The sequence below is a fragment of the Schistocerca cancellata genome, chromosome 7, assembly GCF_023864275.1.
Source record: "Schistocerca cancellata isolate TAMUIC-IGC-003103 chromosome 7, iqSchCanc2.1, whole genome shotgun sequence".
Classification (NCBI taxonomy): Eukaryota; Metazoa; Arthropoda; class Insecta; order Orthoptera; family Acrididae; genus Schistocerca; species Schistocerca cancellata.
Genome location: NC_064632.1, coordinates 15646594 through 15664472, shown reverse-complemented (window position 1 = coordinate 15664472; position 17879 = coordinate 15646594). Strand labels below are relative to the sequence as shown.

Here is a 17879-nt window from a genome sequence, read left to right as displayed (position 1 = left end):
TAAGTCCCATAAGATTTCATATACATTTGAACATTTTTTTACGGATGTCTCCGTAGTTTGGTCCCTTTACTCCCCAATCCGCCAACCAAATCGTTTATGTACATTGAGAACAACAGGTGTCATACTTCCCTGTGGCACTCCTGATGAAACCCTTGTCTCTGATGAACTTTCGCCGTCGAAGAAAACATACTGTGTTCTATTACTTATGAAGTCTTCGAGCCACTCACATATTTGGGAACCAATCCCATATGCTCGTACCTTCGTTAACAGACTGCAATGGCGCACCGTGTCAAATGATTTCCGGAAATCTGGAAATATGGAATCTGCCTGTTGTCCTTCATCCATAGTTCTCAGTAAATCATGAGAGAAACAATGCAAGCTGAGTTTCGTAAGAGCGACGGTTTCTTAAAACCATGCTGTTTTCTGCGCACAAGTTTTCCGGTCTGAAGAAAGTTTATTATATTCAAACTGAGAATATGTTCAAGGATTCTGCAACAAACAGAAGTTAGGGATGCTCGCAACCGCCATCAGGCTGCACTCAGTCACACGGTGGGCAGTGGTCATCACGTTTCGGCTCACTGAAGCGCCAAAGAAACTGGTATAGGGATGCATATTGAGGTACAGAGATAAGTAAGCAGGCGGAATACGGTTCTGCTGTCGGCAACGCCTATATAAGACAACAAGTGCCTGGCACAGTTATATCGGTTACTGCTGCTGCAATTGCAGGTTATCAAGATTTAAGTGACTTTGACCGTGGTAATATAGTCGACGCTCGAGCGATGGGATACAGCATCTCCGAGGTAGCTATGAAGTGGGAATTTTTCCGTACAACCATTTTCATGATGATACCGTGAATATCAGGAATCCGGTAAAACATCAAATCTCCGACATCGCTGCGGCGGAAAAAGATTCTGCAAGAACAGGACCAACGACGACTGAAAAGAGTCGTTTAAAGTGACAGAAGTGAAACCCTCCCGCAAATTGCTACAGATTTCAATGCTGGGCCATCAACAAGTGTTAGCGTGTGAATCATTCAACGAAACGTCATAGATATGGGCTTTCGGAGCCGAAGGCGCTCTCGTGTATCCTTGATGCCTACACGACACGAAGTATTACACCTTACCTGGACCCATCAACACCGACATTAGACTGTTGATGAAAGAAACATGCTGCGTGGTCGGACGAGTGTCGTTTCAAATTGTATCGAGTAGATGGACGTATACAGGTATGGAGACAACCTCATGAGTCCATGGATCCTGCATGTCAGCAGGGGCTGTTCAAGATGTGGACGCTCTTCAATGGTGTGGGGCGTGTGCAGTCGGAGTAATATGACCCTTCATACGTCTCAATACGACTCTGACAGGTTACACGCACATTAGCATCCTGTCCGATCACGTGCATCCATTCATGTCCATTATGCATTCCGACGTACTTCGGCAATTCCAGCAGGACAATGCGACACCATACACGTTCAGAATTGCTACACAGTGGCTCCAGGAACACTCTTGTAAGTTTAAACACTTCTGATGGCCACCAAACACCGTAGAAATGAACATTGTTGAGCATATCTGGGATGTTTTGCAACTTGCTGTTCAGAAGAGATTTCCACCCTGTCATACTCTTATGGATTTATGGAAGGTCCTGCAGTATTCATGGTGTCAGTTTCCTCGAGCACTACTTCAGACATTATGAAAATAGTATCTGTTCTTTCAGGCATGCCTGAAAGAACAGATACCATCAGTGACCATGCGGCTCTCTTAGAATGAAATGATAATTAAATCAGGACCCTAAACTGTCGACAGGCGTTGGTATACATCAACAGGGACAGTTGAAAATGTGTGGACTGCCCAGGACTCGAACCTGGGATCTCCTGCTAACACGGCAGATGCTCTATCCATCCGAGCATCCGAGGGCAAAGAGGATGGTGCGACTGTAGGGACTTATCCCTTGCACGCTCCCTGTGAGACCCACATTCCCAACTTAATGTCCACACAGCTTAGGGTCATGATTTAATTGTCACATTTCACTTCAGACATTGGTCGAGTCCACGCCACGTCATGTTGTGGCACTTCCTCGTGCTCGCGGGGGGCCCTACACGATGTTAGGCAGGTGTACCAGTTTTTTTTTTTTTTTTTTTTTTTGCTCTTCAGTGTATGTAACTGGTGGTGTGTGATGTGGACCACTCGCCAGCTGAGACGGCAGTGTGGTGCGCAGGTGATCACGGCGGTGCCGATCGCGATGTGGGCCCTGGAGCCGCTGTTGTCCGGCGGCCAGAACACACCGCTGCCCGCGTGGCTGCCGCTGGACATCCACGCGACGCCGGCCTACGAGCTGCTGTGCACCTTCCAGGCGGTCGCCGTCGCCCTGTCCGTGGAGGCCAGCGTCTGTCTGGACATGTTCTTCATCGTCCTCATGATCGCCGTGGCCGCCGAGCTGCACATACTCAACGATAACCTCGAGGCGGTGCGGCTGCATCCCATCGATACATTCCCTCTGAAGGCTGCTGACAACTCTGCGACGCGTTGGAATGGAAAAGCATCTCCTCTCACGGAGAAGGGAATACCGAGCAGCCAGCAGTACGAATACCGCCGAGAGAGTCACAGAAGCACGAGTGCACTTCACGCTACAGACGACGCTCACGAACTGATGTACCGCTCGCTGGTGAAGAACATACAACACCACCAGCTTATTTTGAAGTAAGTAAAACGATTGTACACCAACACTCACTTGTCAATGGCCTACATTCGACAGAAGATTTTTTTTTATTGGAGCTAGGTTTATGGCTATTATCCCACTTTCTACAACCGGTTGATTGTAATTAAAGTGCACGGAGGTCCAGTGTGTGCTTTAATTATCGTACAACAGTAGAATTTGATAGATACGCTAATGCGTTAGTATGGAACTCATTTATGATGGAAAAATTAGTTCCAATTTTGGCCATGTACAAATCTGGCGCTGTGAATGCGAGAAAGACGTTTAGAAATGTTTCCATATATAATGGCTTAGGAACAGGACGTGGGCAAAAATGCCAAACAAGTAAAAAGGGCGTAACATTGATCTTATTATTAGCAGCAGCTTACACAATTTGTTCAATATGAGCACTGGAGACGTTGACCTGATGCACCACCCATAAAAAGACGTCATCATTAGCTCCCAGCAGTTCTAATCGAATCTGAGCAACTCGTTCCAGTATACTGCCTTCAGAACAGGCAGAGACTGAACATGTCTCCGGTAAACGTGTTCTTTTAGATATCCCCAGAGCCGAAAGTCAAATGGATTCAAATCAGGGACTAACAAGATCATGGAAGGTGAAATGTCCCCTTAGAAAAATTATAAATGACTGTGCTTAAACTGACACACAATATTTTTTAGCGCAACGCAATCTGACTTTCAATAATCCCTACAAAAGAATGGCGGTGACTAACATTAACCTATACCTCTCACAAATCGATTACCTCACAAAAATCCTCGTTACTCGGACTACTGCAATACAGGGAGCGCCACTATTGCCAGCTTAATAGCGTTCAAAAGTCATAATATATATAGCAGTTCATGGCATCCAGTCTTACAAATTTACTGTCTCTGATGGACACACGTCCAGATCATCCGTTCTCAAAACTCCGCCATTTCTCTCCCCACATCGACCACTGGTGGCAGATCACCTCCAACTGCGCAACGCTACGCGCTGTTAACAGCCTTCACACAGCACAGTCACTGTCAGTGATTTTTATACAGAGCGCTACGTGGCGTTACCAACATAAAAACCTAAACAGCCTACTTACAAAGGTTGAGCAGATATTTCACTGTAGGACTGTTCATAGAATATCGATATTCTTCCCGAAACGTATCGATATATATTGGCGATAAGTTTTAACCGTTGTATCGATATCAGAATGGCAATATTGAATGCTGGTATTTTTATTTCATATTATATTTCTTCCGCAATTTTCGAGAAATATTCGAAATCATTCTTTTGAAACAGTAGTAAAACGTAATTTTACTTTCACTGTGTAAAGGAGACTTACGGTTTTTTGAGCTTTCATCACATCCTATCTTTCTCTTTCACTGTGTGGAGCAAGTATATGTGGCACAAAAGAAGAATTCCTATTGCACTGGAGGGGAAATGGTATAACAAGATTTCCGATGTGAACAAATAGCATACCAGTAGCGTTAAAAAATAATGTTTTACTCAACTAGTGCACTATTTCTTCACATCGGCATTCTTCGAAAACAGTTGCTGAAACTGATCAACAAGTATCTAAATGACAAGACTGGTCTTTGCGGTGGGCGTGGACGTTTGAGGGGCAATGCTGACTGAATCGGTGCTCGGCGCTACAAACAGAAAACTGCAACGTTTAACTTCACCACCCAATTTTGACACTACAGCTGCAAGGCTGCTGCCGTTTCCAGAAATGAATAAACGGGGAAGTCGACATGAAGTGTTCCAAACAAATCTGATGTTTGACGAAACCGAACGACGGACCAATCGGACACTTTTTATTGTGCCACTTTCATGCAGTTATCATTGTTAGCAAGGTGGCTATCACCAAACGTGAATGTGCATCGTTCTCCTTTCTTCAGTTCTTGCTTTGAGGGTGATACCCGAGCTGCTAGCTTGTTGAAGTACAGAATATTCAATAATGAATAAGTACTTAAATATACAGCTCTAAAACTGGCAGTATATTTACAATGTGAGCTGATTTTCTTTTTTTGGGCTGGTACGTCGATATCTTTTTCCGTCGATATATTTATAATCAAAATATCCACGGGTGTGCTGCCGGTCTATAGTGTCCAACGGGCACAATATTTCGGCGATCATACATGTCGCCATCATCAGGTGAACTGACGGATTGAGCTCCTGTGAACGTGCCGGCACGGAGATCCGTACGCATGGCTGCTCAGAGGGAACTGGGTTCGGTCGCGGCGGCGGCCGATTTAAATACCCTCCGCCCGCGGCACGCTCCCTCCGCCGTCCGCGCCCCGCGCCACGGTCGCGCGGTGGAACAGATTGCGACGGCGTCTGAGATGACGTCGGAGTGATGGCTCTGTCCGCCGTGGTCGTCACAACTATACGTTTGCTCGATTTACTCTTGATTAACCCAATCGCTGGTTCCCAAGCCTTGCTAAGATTATAGCCACAATCACGGTTTATGAGGTCGTCATTGGTGCGAATTTCGATGGCCTCTCTAACAACGCTGTCCCAGTATCTCGACGTCTGTACCAGAATCCTCGTGCGGTCATACTCCATGGCGTGATTTTCCGACAAACAATGTTCAGCGACCGCCGACTTGCTCGGATACATCAGTCGAGTGTGCCTCTGGTGTTCACGGCATCGAACCTCGACGGTACGCATCGTCTGACCAATATACGAGTTGCCACGTAGACACGGAATCTGGTACACGCCGGCCTTCCTCAAACCGAGGTCATCTTTGGCGCTCCCCACCAGTGCACGAGTTTAATTTGGAGGACAAAACACAGTTCCGACCTGGTGTTTCTTCAGAATTGGGCGATTTTCCCCGAGAGTGCGCCTGTGCATGGAATAAATGCAATGCCTACCTCCTCCCTCGTGACTTCATCCATCTCAACAGGTTGTGCTGCAGTGGTTGGGCGGAGAGCACGTTGAATCTGCCACTCTGAGTACCCATTTTTTCGAAATACAGTTCTCAGGTGTTCCAATTCCTGGGGTAGACTCTCTGCGTCAGAGATAGTGCTCACCCTATGTACTAGAGTTTTAAGTACCCCGTTCCTCTGTGAAGGGTGGTGGCAGCTGTCTGCGTGCAAATACAGATCAGTGTGCGTTGTCTTCCGATACACCCCATGACCTAGGGTGCCGTCAGCCCTTGTCTTGACCAAGACGTCAAGGGAAGGTAATTTACCCTCCGTTTCAGTCTCCATAGTGAATTTGATGTTGGGGTGTATGGAGTTTAGATGTGTAAGGAAGTCAAGGAGTTTATCCATACCATGTGGCCAGATGACGAACGTGTCGTCCACGTAACGGAAAAATCAAGTAGGTTTCCATACGGATGACGACAGGGCTTCCTCCTCGAAGTTCTCCATGTTCAAATTCGCTACCACTGGTGAGAGTGGGCTACCCATGGCGACTCCCTCCGTTTGTTCATAGTATTCTCCATTAAAAAGAAACTACGTGGAAGTCAAGACATGCCTAAAAAGTTCAGTGGTCTTCTCGTCAAACGTCTGACTAATCAATTCTAGTGACTCTCGAAGGGGTACCCTCGTAAACAAGGAAACGACGTCAAAACTCACCATGATATCTGACTCATCCAACCTGAAGCTATCAAGGCGTTTAACAAAATCCACGGAATTACGGATGTGATGAGGGCATTTACCCACATAAGGACTTAATATTCCCGTCAGGTATTTGGCCAAAAAATATGTGGGTGCCCTGATGTTGCTGACAATGGGGCGTAATGTTACCCCCCTCTTTGTGAACCTTCGGGAGTCCATATAGTCTAGGCGGTACTGGACCTTGGGGTAACAATTTCTTAGCGTCACCCTCCGGTAAATCTGCGTTCTTGAGAAGCACCCTCGTCTTGTTGTCCACCTTCTTTGTAGGGTCAACGCTGATCTTCCGGTAGGAATCGTCATTTAGCAAGCTCTGCATCTTATCAGTGTAGTCCTTATGGGAGACAACAACTGTAGCATTGCCTTTGTCAGCCGGTAAGACAACAATTTCAGAGCGCTCCCTCAGATCACGAATGGCTGCCCTCTCTTTACTGCTGATATTTGACTTCATCGGCTTGGATTTCGTCAACGCACGACAAGTTTCACGACGTATTTCCTCGGCTGATTCTGGCGGAAGTCGAGCTGCAACCTGTTCAACAGCACTAACAATTTCTGCGACTGGAGTGAACTTGGGGGTGGGAGCGAAGTTGAGACCTTTCTGCAAAACCGAGACCGCATCATCACTAAACACCATGCCACTCAAATTGATGACAGTCTTGCACGGAACCTGCAGAGATGGTTTATCAAGGAGACGTGAGAACTTAGCTGTTTGATGTCCCGTAGCCTTCTTATGGGTGGAATCAGCTGACACCCAGATGACACCATCAATCCAATCCCAGGAAAAAGAAGTGAACTTACTAGCCAGTTGCAAATGTAGTTTGAGTAATTCCTGTGAGATAAACTCAAGGCTCCGGCGGGTGAATTGCACTCTCTCACGTACCAATGCAAGGCTGGCTCGTTTCTTGATTCTCTTAGCTGCTGCAGAATCGATGTGATGCATAACCTTAGCAAAATTTGGAACAACATTCTCGGAACAACATCTCTTTAGAAAGGCAAGAGTACTTACCAAACAACATCTACGGTGGCGCAACTTTTCAAATTTCTTCATGCTGCGATACATCTCCTCCTCGTAAAGGTGTATGATGTGATTCTTGAGTTTCTCCCAGCGTATTTGATAATCAAAATATCCACGGGTGTGCTGCCGGTCTATAGTGTCCAACGGGCAACAGGGTTGCTTCATAACCTGGGTTGTGAGTAACTGAATCTCCCCGATGAAAGAACATTTGTTCCGAAAGCTAGGAATGTAAATTTTCGGTTCTGTTTATGTGAAGCTATCGGCTGTACTGAGCTGAGGTAAGTACTGGCCAGCCCCTCTATCTCTTTGTTAGTATTTGTTTCCCTATGCAGACTGTCACATGTTTTTATAGGTCAACAAAAATTATGTGAATCTAAATGTTATGCTCCCAACCTTTCTCGATTACCTGTCTGAACCCAAAAATCTGGTCCATAGTTGATGTGTACCTTCTGATAGCATGTTGATAGTACTCTGTAATTACTTTTGCATTTGGAATCATTCTCTTCAGTGAACACTGAGACAGAATTTTGTAGGTTGCATTAAAGACTGCAATCCCTCCATAATTATCACATAGCAATGAGTCATTCTCTTTTAGTATTGGGCATATTACGCCCATTTTCCAGTCGTCAGGTAATCTCTCAGGTTCCCAGTCATTCTTCATCATTTTCCTAATTAATTTAACCAGTACAGGCCCTCCATTTTTTATTAGCTCTCCTGCAGTTAGATCTTTGCCAAAAGCCTTATTGTTTTTTAGGTATTTTAATTGTTTGTCATATTTGTTCTTCATTCAGGATCTCTGCCTTCCCGTGAATAGAGTCTGGTACCTCATATGAAAAACACAGCAGGGTCATCACAGTTTAGTAATGCTGTGAAGTGTTCTGCCCATCGCTGTTCTGCTTCAGTTTCATTCGTGACGATCTTCCCTTGTGTGCTTTCAGTCAATGTTTCTTTTTTCTTATAGTTCTGAGTTACTTTCTTTACTTTTTGGTACATTCATCTTGTCCTGTGGGGGTTTCAGTCCTCTTTGGCTTTTTCATTAGCTCCTGCCTTAGTATAGTTGCCATATCCTGCCTTATTCTGATATACCTATCTTCTAACTCCTCATCCTTAATACTTTCTAACCCTTTTTTGAAAGGCAACCTTCTCTCTTTAATTTTTTGATGACACACTTGACTGGACCACACTTATGTGACATCTTTCGTTTGCCTAGAGTTTCAGGATGCTACCCTGTTTTCTGTTTCCTTAATTTGAGACCAACTGTGGTTGATGTCATAGTCTCCTACCTTTTCCTCACATTTACTCAGGTTTTCTGATAGTGCTGACTCATACGGTATTTTCAGCTCTGTCTCCTTTAGTCTGTTTATATCATAATATGTAGCTAATTTGCACACCTTCTTAATTTTAATGTTCATCTTATTCATCACCAGGAAGTGATCAGTATCACAATCTGCTTCTCTATAGGTTTGCATACCTTTGATGCTATTTACATACGTACATGGTCTATCTGATTTATGGTTTGCCCGTCTGGTGCCACCTGTGTCCCTGTATGCATATTTTTATGTTGAAACCATGTAATCATGATGCAGGTATTACTGTCAATTGTGAATCTAATCAAATGGGTGCCAATGACACTACTGTCTTGATGCAGACTTGTGTTACTGATCACTGATTTATAAATGTCTTCTTGCGCAATCTGTAATTAAAATCACCCCATACTATTTTCATATGTGTTTTTTAGGTTACCGTATTTACTCGAATCTAAGCCGCACTTTTTTTCTGGATTTTGTAATCCAAAAAACTGCATGCGGCTTAGAATCGAGTGCAAAATAACCGGAAGTTCTGATATATGTTGGTAGGTGCCGCCACAACTAACTTCTGCCGTCGAATATATGTAGCGCTACACAGGCATGCTTTACAGGCACAAAGATAAATACTGGCGCCAAAACCTCTGCGTCAGTAAATAAATTAAAAAAAAAAGGTGGAAGACGAGCTTTTTCTCCGCCCCGAATTTCGACCACTGCATTTTCATGCATTATCCAACGAAGTAAATACAAATTCCGTATTGTTCATCTTCGAATGTAGCAGCTTTTCAATGTACTATGAAAATCCGACTGGCAAGACCGTTTGCGATGTTTGTCAGTATGGCCAATTCTACGTTCTGATTTTTTTTCTACCTGTGAGAAGAGATGGTTGCTAATGGGAACTTTTGTGAATTTAAATCACATGCAGTATTCTCTTCACCATAAGAATAATACGAATATAAACATTTTGCCATGTATTCTTTCGTGTTTGCTGCTATCTCATTTAAATCCTGTCTGCCTAATAAACTACAAAACTAGAGTGAGATAACACAAACGCGGAAGTATACACATATGTCATGTTCATATTCGTATTATTCTTATGCCTAATAGTGATACAGTCATAAATGAAGCACGGCAATTGACTAGATTTTTAAATCTGAGGTGACTCTAATTTCTGTGCAGAAAATAATGTACTAAAGAGGCGTCTGCAAAGATTTTCAAACGGAGAAAATTTTTCGCTAAACTCTCGTTCAGAACATCTTCTGTCATACGCAGTTTATTATTTGGTTCTTGTTGATCATTATCAAAGAAAGCAGCAGTGTAAATAACAACAAAAAGCAGTCTCTTGCCATTGTTTCGCTACTGAGACAATTACTCTCTTTTTTTTTTTTTTTTTTTTTTTTTTTTTATTGTAAGCGGCGGTAGCACGCATAAAAGCAAACCATGCCGCGAGTGGTGACAGGTCGTGAACATTCATTATCGGAATGCGACAAATAATGCATGACACAGTACAGTAATGCATTTTCAGCTTAGAGTGACGAAAACACCTATAACAAAGAGAACGGCAATTATCAGATCAAAGAAAAATAAGAAACCAATTCAAACCAGACGAAGCACATGAAAAATGAAGGGTACCCGTATTAATAAGGACGGAGCACCTGACGCATAGCAATGGCTACCTGGTAAAGCTTAACTGCTAAGTTTACGGCTCGAACCAAACTACTTAGCTGTATCGTCATTCATTCGACCTGAATTGTGTCTCATATTACAATGGACCAACTTTGTTTCGATTTGGAGGTGCAGCCTTAAACTTTTCTCTCCCCTTGAATTTCGAGTCTCAAATTTCAGCTGCGGCTTAGATTCGGGAAATTTTTTTTCCTTCATTTCGAGTCTCATTTTTCAGGTGCGGCTTAGATTCGAGTAAATACGGTACTGATTATTTATAGTATTTCTTCTTCATTCAGCATCTCTACTTTACTGTCAACAGAGTTCCCCATTCATACTGTAATCACAGGCAGAGACTTTAATCATCCAACAAGCAACTGGGAAAATCACAGTTTTGTCAGTGGTGGGAGTGATAAGACATCCTATGAAACATTACTAAATGCCTTATCTGAAAACTACCTAGAACAGATAGTTATGGCTCATGACGGAAACACATTGGATCCAACAGTGATAAATAGACTTGACCCTTTGAGAATGTCCACATCAGAACTGATATCAATGACGATGACATAGTTGTGAGAGCAAATTACAAAGGACAACTAAAACAAGTGGAAAGATATATATGTTCAGTAAACTAGATAAAAAAATCAGTAGTCATATCTCAATGAGGAGCTTGAGCATGTAAAGGAACTATGGCTCAAGTTTAAAAGAATAATTGACTGTGCACTACATGGATATGTATCTAGTAAAACAGTTCATAATGAGAGGGACGCTCCATGATATACATTCATTGTAAAGAAACTTCTAAAAAAATGAGGATTACTGATTAATAGGCATAAAACAAAATTTAGGAGAAGGGGTAGAGAGATGTTGAATGAAACATACTTGGCTCTGTGAAGAGAGCAATGTGTGATGCCTTCAATGACTACCAAAGCAGAGTATTGTCAAATGATCTTCCACAAAATCCAAAGACATTATGGCTGTATGTAAAGGCTGTTAGTGGCTCCAGAGTTAGTTTACAGTCCTTAGTAAATGAGACAGGAAATGAATTGAGGGTAGCAAAGCAAAAGCTGAAATGCTTGACTCCATTTTCAACTGTTTGTTTACAAAGGAAAGCCCAGGAGAACTGCCCCAATTTAATTCTTGTATCACTGGAAAGATGGTTGAAATAAATACACTCCTGGAAATTGAAATAAGAACACCGTGAATTCATTGTTCCAGGAAGGGGAAACTTTATTGACACATTCCTGGGGTCAGATACATCATATGATCACACTGACAGAACCACAGGCACGTAGACACAGGCAACAGAGCATGCACAATGTCGGCACTAGTACAGTGTATATCCACCTTTCGCAGCAATGCAGGCTGCTATTCTCCCATGGAGACGATCGTAGAGATGCTGGATGTAGTCCTGTGGAACGGCTTGCCATGCCATTTCCACCTGGCGCCTCAGTTGGACCAGCGTTCGTGCTGGACGTGCAGACCGCGTGAGACGACGCTTCATCCAGTCCCAAACATGCTCAATGGGGGACAGATCCGGAGATCTTTCTGGCCAGGGTAGTTGACTTACACCTTCTAGAGCACGTTGGGTGGCACGGGATACATGCGGACGTGCATTGTCCTGTTGGAACAGCAAGTTCCCTTGCCGGTCTAGGAATGGTAGAACGGTGGTTTCGATGACGGTTTGGATGTACCGTGCACTATTCAGTGTCCCCTCGACGATCACCAGTGGTGTACGGCCAGTGTAGGAGATCGCTCCCCACACCATGATGCCGGGTGTTGGCCCTGTGTGCCTCGGTCGTATGCAGTCCTGATTGTGGCGCTCACCTGCACGGCGCCAAACACGCATACGACCATCATTGGCACCAAGGCAGAAGCGACTCTCATCGCTGAAGACGACACGTCTCCATTCGTCCCTCCATTCACGCCTGTCGCGACACCACTGGAGGCGGGCTGCACGATGTTGGGGCGTGAGCGGAAGATGGCCTAACGGTGTGCGGGACCGTAGCCCAGCTTCATGGAGACGGTTGCGAATGGTCCTCGCCGATACCCCAGGAGCAACAGTGTCCCTAATTTGCTGGGAAGTGGCGGTGCGGTCCCCTACGGCACTGCGTAGGATCCTACGGTCTTGGCGTGCATCCGTGCGTCGGTGCGGTCCGGTCCCAGGTCGACGGGCACGTGCACCTTCCGCCGACCACTGGCGACAACATCGATGTACTGTGGAGACCTCACGCCCCACGTGTTGAGCAATTCGGCGGTACATCCACCCGGCCTCCCGCATGCCCACTATACGCCCTCGCTCAAAGTCCGTCAACTGCACATACGGTTCATGTCCACACTGTCGCGGCATGCTACCAGTGTTAAAGACTGCGATGGAGCTCCGTATGCCACGGCAAACTGGCTGACACTGACGGCGGCGGTGCACAAATGCTGCGCAGCTAGCACCATTCGACGGCCAACACCGCGGTTCCTGGTGTGTCCGCTGTGCCGTGCGTGTGATCATTGCTTGTACAGCCCTCTCGCAGTGTCCGGAGCAAGTATGGTGGGTCTGACACACCGGCGTCAATGTGTTCTTTTTTCCATTTCCAGGAGTGTATTAGTGTCAGTGGGGTTGAGAAACAGTTGAAATCATTAAAATTAAACAAAGCTCCAGTACCCAATGGGATACCTGACGGATTCTATAATGAATTTGTGGCTGGGTTAGTCCCTCTTATAACTATAATCTGTTGCAGATATCTCAAACAAAAAAATGTGCCAAGTTCTTGGAAACAAGCACATGTTACATCCATGTACAAGAAGGGTAATAGAAGTGATCCACAAAACTACCATCCAATAACCTTGACATCAGTTTGTTGTAGAATCTTAGAAAATATCCTGAGCTCAAACATAATGAGGTATCTTGAACAGAATGACTTCCTCCATGACAACCACCATGGATTCTGAAAACATCCATCATGTGAAACCCATCTTGGATCAAGGCAGTCACATAGATGCAGTATTTCTTGATTTCCAAAAGGCAGTACCAATCTATGTCTATTGTCAAAAGTACAATCATGAGGGGAATCAAGTGAAATTTGTGACTGGATTAAGGAGTTTTTGGTAGGGAGAATGCAGCATATTATCTTGGATGGAGAGTCATCACCAGATGCAGAAGTAACTTTAGTTGTGCCCCATGGAAGTGTGTTGGGACCCTTGCTGTTCATTTTGTAGTTAATGACCTTGTGGACAATTTTAACAGTGACCTCAGACTTTTTGCAGATGATGCAGTTATCTATAAGGAAGTTCTGCTTGGAAGAAGTTGTGTAAATATTTAGTCAGATCTTGGTAAGATTTCAGAGTGATGCAAAGATTGGCAACTTGCTATGAATGTAAAACGTAAAATTGTGCTCTACACAAAATGAAAAAGTGTAATATCCTATGATTATGTCAGTGAGTCTCTGTTGGAATTGCCCAACTCATACAAATACCTGTGTGTAACATTTTGTGGGGATATGAAATGCAATGGTCACATAAGCTCAGTCTAGGTTTAAGATGGTGGTAGACTACAGTTTATTGGTAGAATACTGGGGAAGTGCAATCAGTCTGAAAAGGAGATTGCTAAGAGATTGCTTACAAATCACTTGTCCTTCTGGTTCAAGAAGATTTCTCATGTGTGTGTGACACATACCAATAGGATTAACATGGGATATTGAATGTATACAGAGAAGGGCAGCCTGAATGGTCATAGGTTCGTTTGATCCATGGGAGAGTATCACAGAGATACTGAAGGAACTGAACTGGCAGACCCTTGAAGACAGATGTTAATTACCATGATAAAGTCTATTAACAATAGACTTTAAATGATGACTAAAGGAGCGTGATGACAAGATTAGAATAATTACAGGGTGCACAGAGGTTTTCAAGCAATCGTTCTTCCCGCACTCCGTGTATGAATTAGTTGGGAGAAATTATAATAACTGGTACAATGGGACATACCCTCTGCCCTGCGCTTCATGGTGGTTTGCACAGTATAGATGTAGATGTAACATTATGAAATGGCAATGATTTAGGTACATACTCCAATTCAGCATAAAATTCCTCCTTATCCTCACAGGCTGCGTGTGCAAGCATATGTCACTGTTCTGGAAAGCAGCTGTAATGTAAGAGACCCTGTTTGATTTGATTTATTTCATGTTCCGTAGGTCCAGCTGTGTTGGATACACAAGGTCGTGGAATGAGTCACTTTTTTACAAATACAATCTGATAATCTTATAGCATATACAGAAATTTGAGTACGTAATTACATAAAAATATAACTAAAAAGAAAGATGATGAGACTTACCAAACAAAACCGCTGGCAGGTCGATAGAACCACAAACAAACACAAACATACACACAAAATTCAAGTTTTCACAACCAACGGTTGCCTCATCAGGAAAGAGGGAAGGAGAGGGAAAGACAAAAGGATTTGGGTTTTAAGGGAGAGGGTAAGGAGTCATTCCAATCCTGGGAGCGGAAAGACTTACCTTAGGGGGAAAAAAGGACAGATATATACTCGCACACACACACATATCCATCCGCATATACACAGACACAAGCAGACATTCATATCATTAATTACATAAAAATTTATACAGTAAATTCTTTGGGCAGCAATACAGAAAAAGAAAATACATATTTACTTATAATCATTAAAACACTACAGAAAACAGATACAGAGCACATACAGAGACAGAGCTCAGGTTAAATAACATTCTTAGTGGCATTATGTCAACTTGTATTACATAATATTAGAATATTACAATTTATTTAGCTAAAAATTCATCTAGACTGTAAAAAGCTTTTTCTAGCAGAAATATTTTTAGTGCTTTCTTAAACTTACTCTTGTTATGAATCTCTGTCTTTATTTCAGAAGGAAGAGCGTTGAAGAGTTTTGCTCCAGTGTAGTGGACACCCTTTTGCACCAAGCTCAAATTTCTGAGCTCGCTGTGTATGTCGTTCTTCCTCCGTGTGTTATGCTCATGTTAATTACTGTTTGGTTGAAATATCTCTATATTTTTACAAACAAAACACATGAGAGAAAAAATATATTGGCATGTAGTTGTGTATATTTTAAGTTTACGAAAACTATTTCTACACGAGTCTCTTGTGCGCAATCCACACATAATTCTTAAAGCTTGCTTCTGTGCAATGAACACTTTCCTTGCTAATGGCTGGTTGCCCCAAACAATAATTCCGTACTTAATGAGAGAATGAAAATAGCCATAGTATGCCACTTTTGCAGTGTTAGGTTCAACAAATGTAGTGACAACCCGTAAAGCATAGGTAGCAGAGCTAAGCCTCTTACAGAGATCAATAATATGTGAAGACCTGTTCATGTTCTTGTCAATGTGCACTCTAAGAAATTTTGTTGTTTCCATTCTTTCTATTGGTTGATTACCACATGTCACACTTATTTCCCTCTCTTTTTCTGTTTTTTTACAGAATTGAATAAAGCTGGTCTTACTGGAATTTAATGAGAGACCATTCACCTTAAACCAATTAACCACATCTGAGAGTATGTGATTAACCCTTAACTACTATGGTCATTCACAGGAGCACAATTAGTATGGAGGGGTCTCTCAGACTGCATTTTTATATTTTATATATCAAACCAGAATTTTGCTGAATATATATAGTTTCTTGACTTCCTGTCTTTCATTACACTTCTTAGAGGTGGTCTTTGTAGAAATTTCATTTTTTTTAACAATGCAGTATTTTAAACACTTCGACAATTAAAACAAAGTGAAATTTGGAGTATATTTTTATTTTGTGAGTTACGAAAATAACAGCAAATAGTTATCTCTCGACTCTCACACAGATTTTCATCAGAGGGATTATATAACTAATTGGCAATATAACTAGGTGGAAATATCCAACTTGACTTACGATAAATTGAGTGCGAAGTCAACTTTCAGTTTACGACTCATCTTTGCAATGTAGAGCGAATATTTCAGTCAATAAGTCTATGAATGGAGAAACTTTGCCACATTTTACTTCTGAAATTACAAGTAAAAACTAAATACGTGTTCTCAGGTGCCACTGAATTGTACTTTAGTCAATTTCCACCTGCAAACACTTCATGCAGACCTTACTCGAACACTCCAAACAAATCGGAACACCAGACTGTTGACATGGATATCTTGTTTTCCTCTTCGGACAAGGAGGGCAAAAGGCACACTTTTTCGATTTTCAAATTCTTCTTTTGGTGTCTGAGGCTCATCTTGTAAGTGAAGTATTCTTCTGATGGCATCACTCAACTTCTGTGGCAAGTGTCCAATAGAAATTCTATGCTTCATATGAGGCTCAACAAGGTCTCTTGCTAGAGTCTTCATGAAGCTCAATCTCGACATTACCTCTGCCTTGGGATAAGCTTGATGTACCACAAAACAATTTACACCGCAAGCAACATCCACTAATGTGAAGAAAATGGCCAAAGGCCATCTTCTTGTCCAGCGACTTGACGAATAAGCTGCACACCTTTGGTCGATACAGTCCACACCACCTTTTGTTGTGTTATAAAACGGATAATTTCAAGTTTTCCTGATTCAGGACCATTGTTTACTGAATGGTGCATAGAAGAGATCAGTATTGCAGCTTTGGATTTCTTGGACATGAAGGAAACCAGAGTCATGTCTTCTGTAAAACCGTGAACAGATGTCTTCACACCACATTTCTTATTAGGTAAGAAGTTCTGTGGGATCTCCTTTTTGTTCTTTTTCAGCGTACCAATGTATGTGAGACGTTTTTTTGAAAATTCATTGACTAGTTCTGCTGATGAGTACCAGTTGTCACCTGTAACATTTCTCCTTGTGTTTTCAATGGGTTTCAACAATCGAAAAACAGCCTGTGGGAACACTGTGACCTTTCTCATGGCTGGGAAGGGTGTGACCATTGCTGCCTTTTCCAGAATAAATATAAGCATTGTACAAGTAATTTGTACGAGCGTCAGTCAAACACTGAACCTTCAGGCCATGCTTTGCTGGTTTGTTTGCCATGTACATTCTAAACCCACACCTTCCACGAAAAGGAACAAGCACTTCCATGGGTGTACCCAGCGAGGGGCGGGGGAAGTGGTGTGGTGGAGTGGGGGTGGGGGGCAGCTGCCCCCCCCCCCCCCCCTAGAAGATATTTGCAGTTTTTCACTAGTTTACTGTTTGATTTAATAAGAAATGCTGCATGGTTTCTCGGATTGTACAAGTGCATCTTGTACTTAAAATATTTATTAAAAGCAGTTTTTCACTGGCCTACTGTTTTATTTAATAAGAAGTGCTGTATGTTGTCTCGAGTCCTTGTTTCCTGAGACTAGTATGACCAGCCCCCCCCCCCCCCCCCCCCTGCCCCCACCCCTAGTTCAGATCCTGGGTACGCCCTTGGGTGAGCACTTCATCAACACACACTGTTGCACCTACAGAGCTGCAAAGTTGACTGTTTTCGATGAAACACAAAAAGATTTTTGAAATTGCTGCTGATTTGTCTATTTTCTTTCTTTCCAGCCGATCATCTGGCTTGTCAAATCATAATGCAGACAATAAAAACAGAAATATTTCTTTGCTAACAGGACATCTGAAAAC

The 17879-nt window shown here is 43.0% G+C and overlaps 1 protein-coding gene across 1 annotated transcript in view; it reads left to right on the top strand.

The window, feature by feature from the left end:
- LOC126092539 (odorant receptor Or1-like) overlaps window positions 1-17879 on the top strand; it is a 131124-nt gene that overhangs the window by 23778 nt on the left and 89467 nt on the right. The window contains exon 2 of the mRNA XM_049908192.1: window positions 2215-2696. Within this exon, the coding sequence (XP_049764149.1) occupies window positions 2239-2696 (458 nt within the window). The 5' untranslated portion in view covers window positions 2215-2238. The remainder of the gene's footprint in view (window positions 1-2214; window positions 2697-17879) is intronic.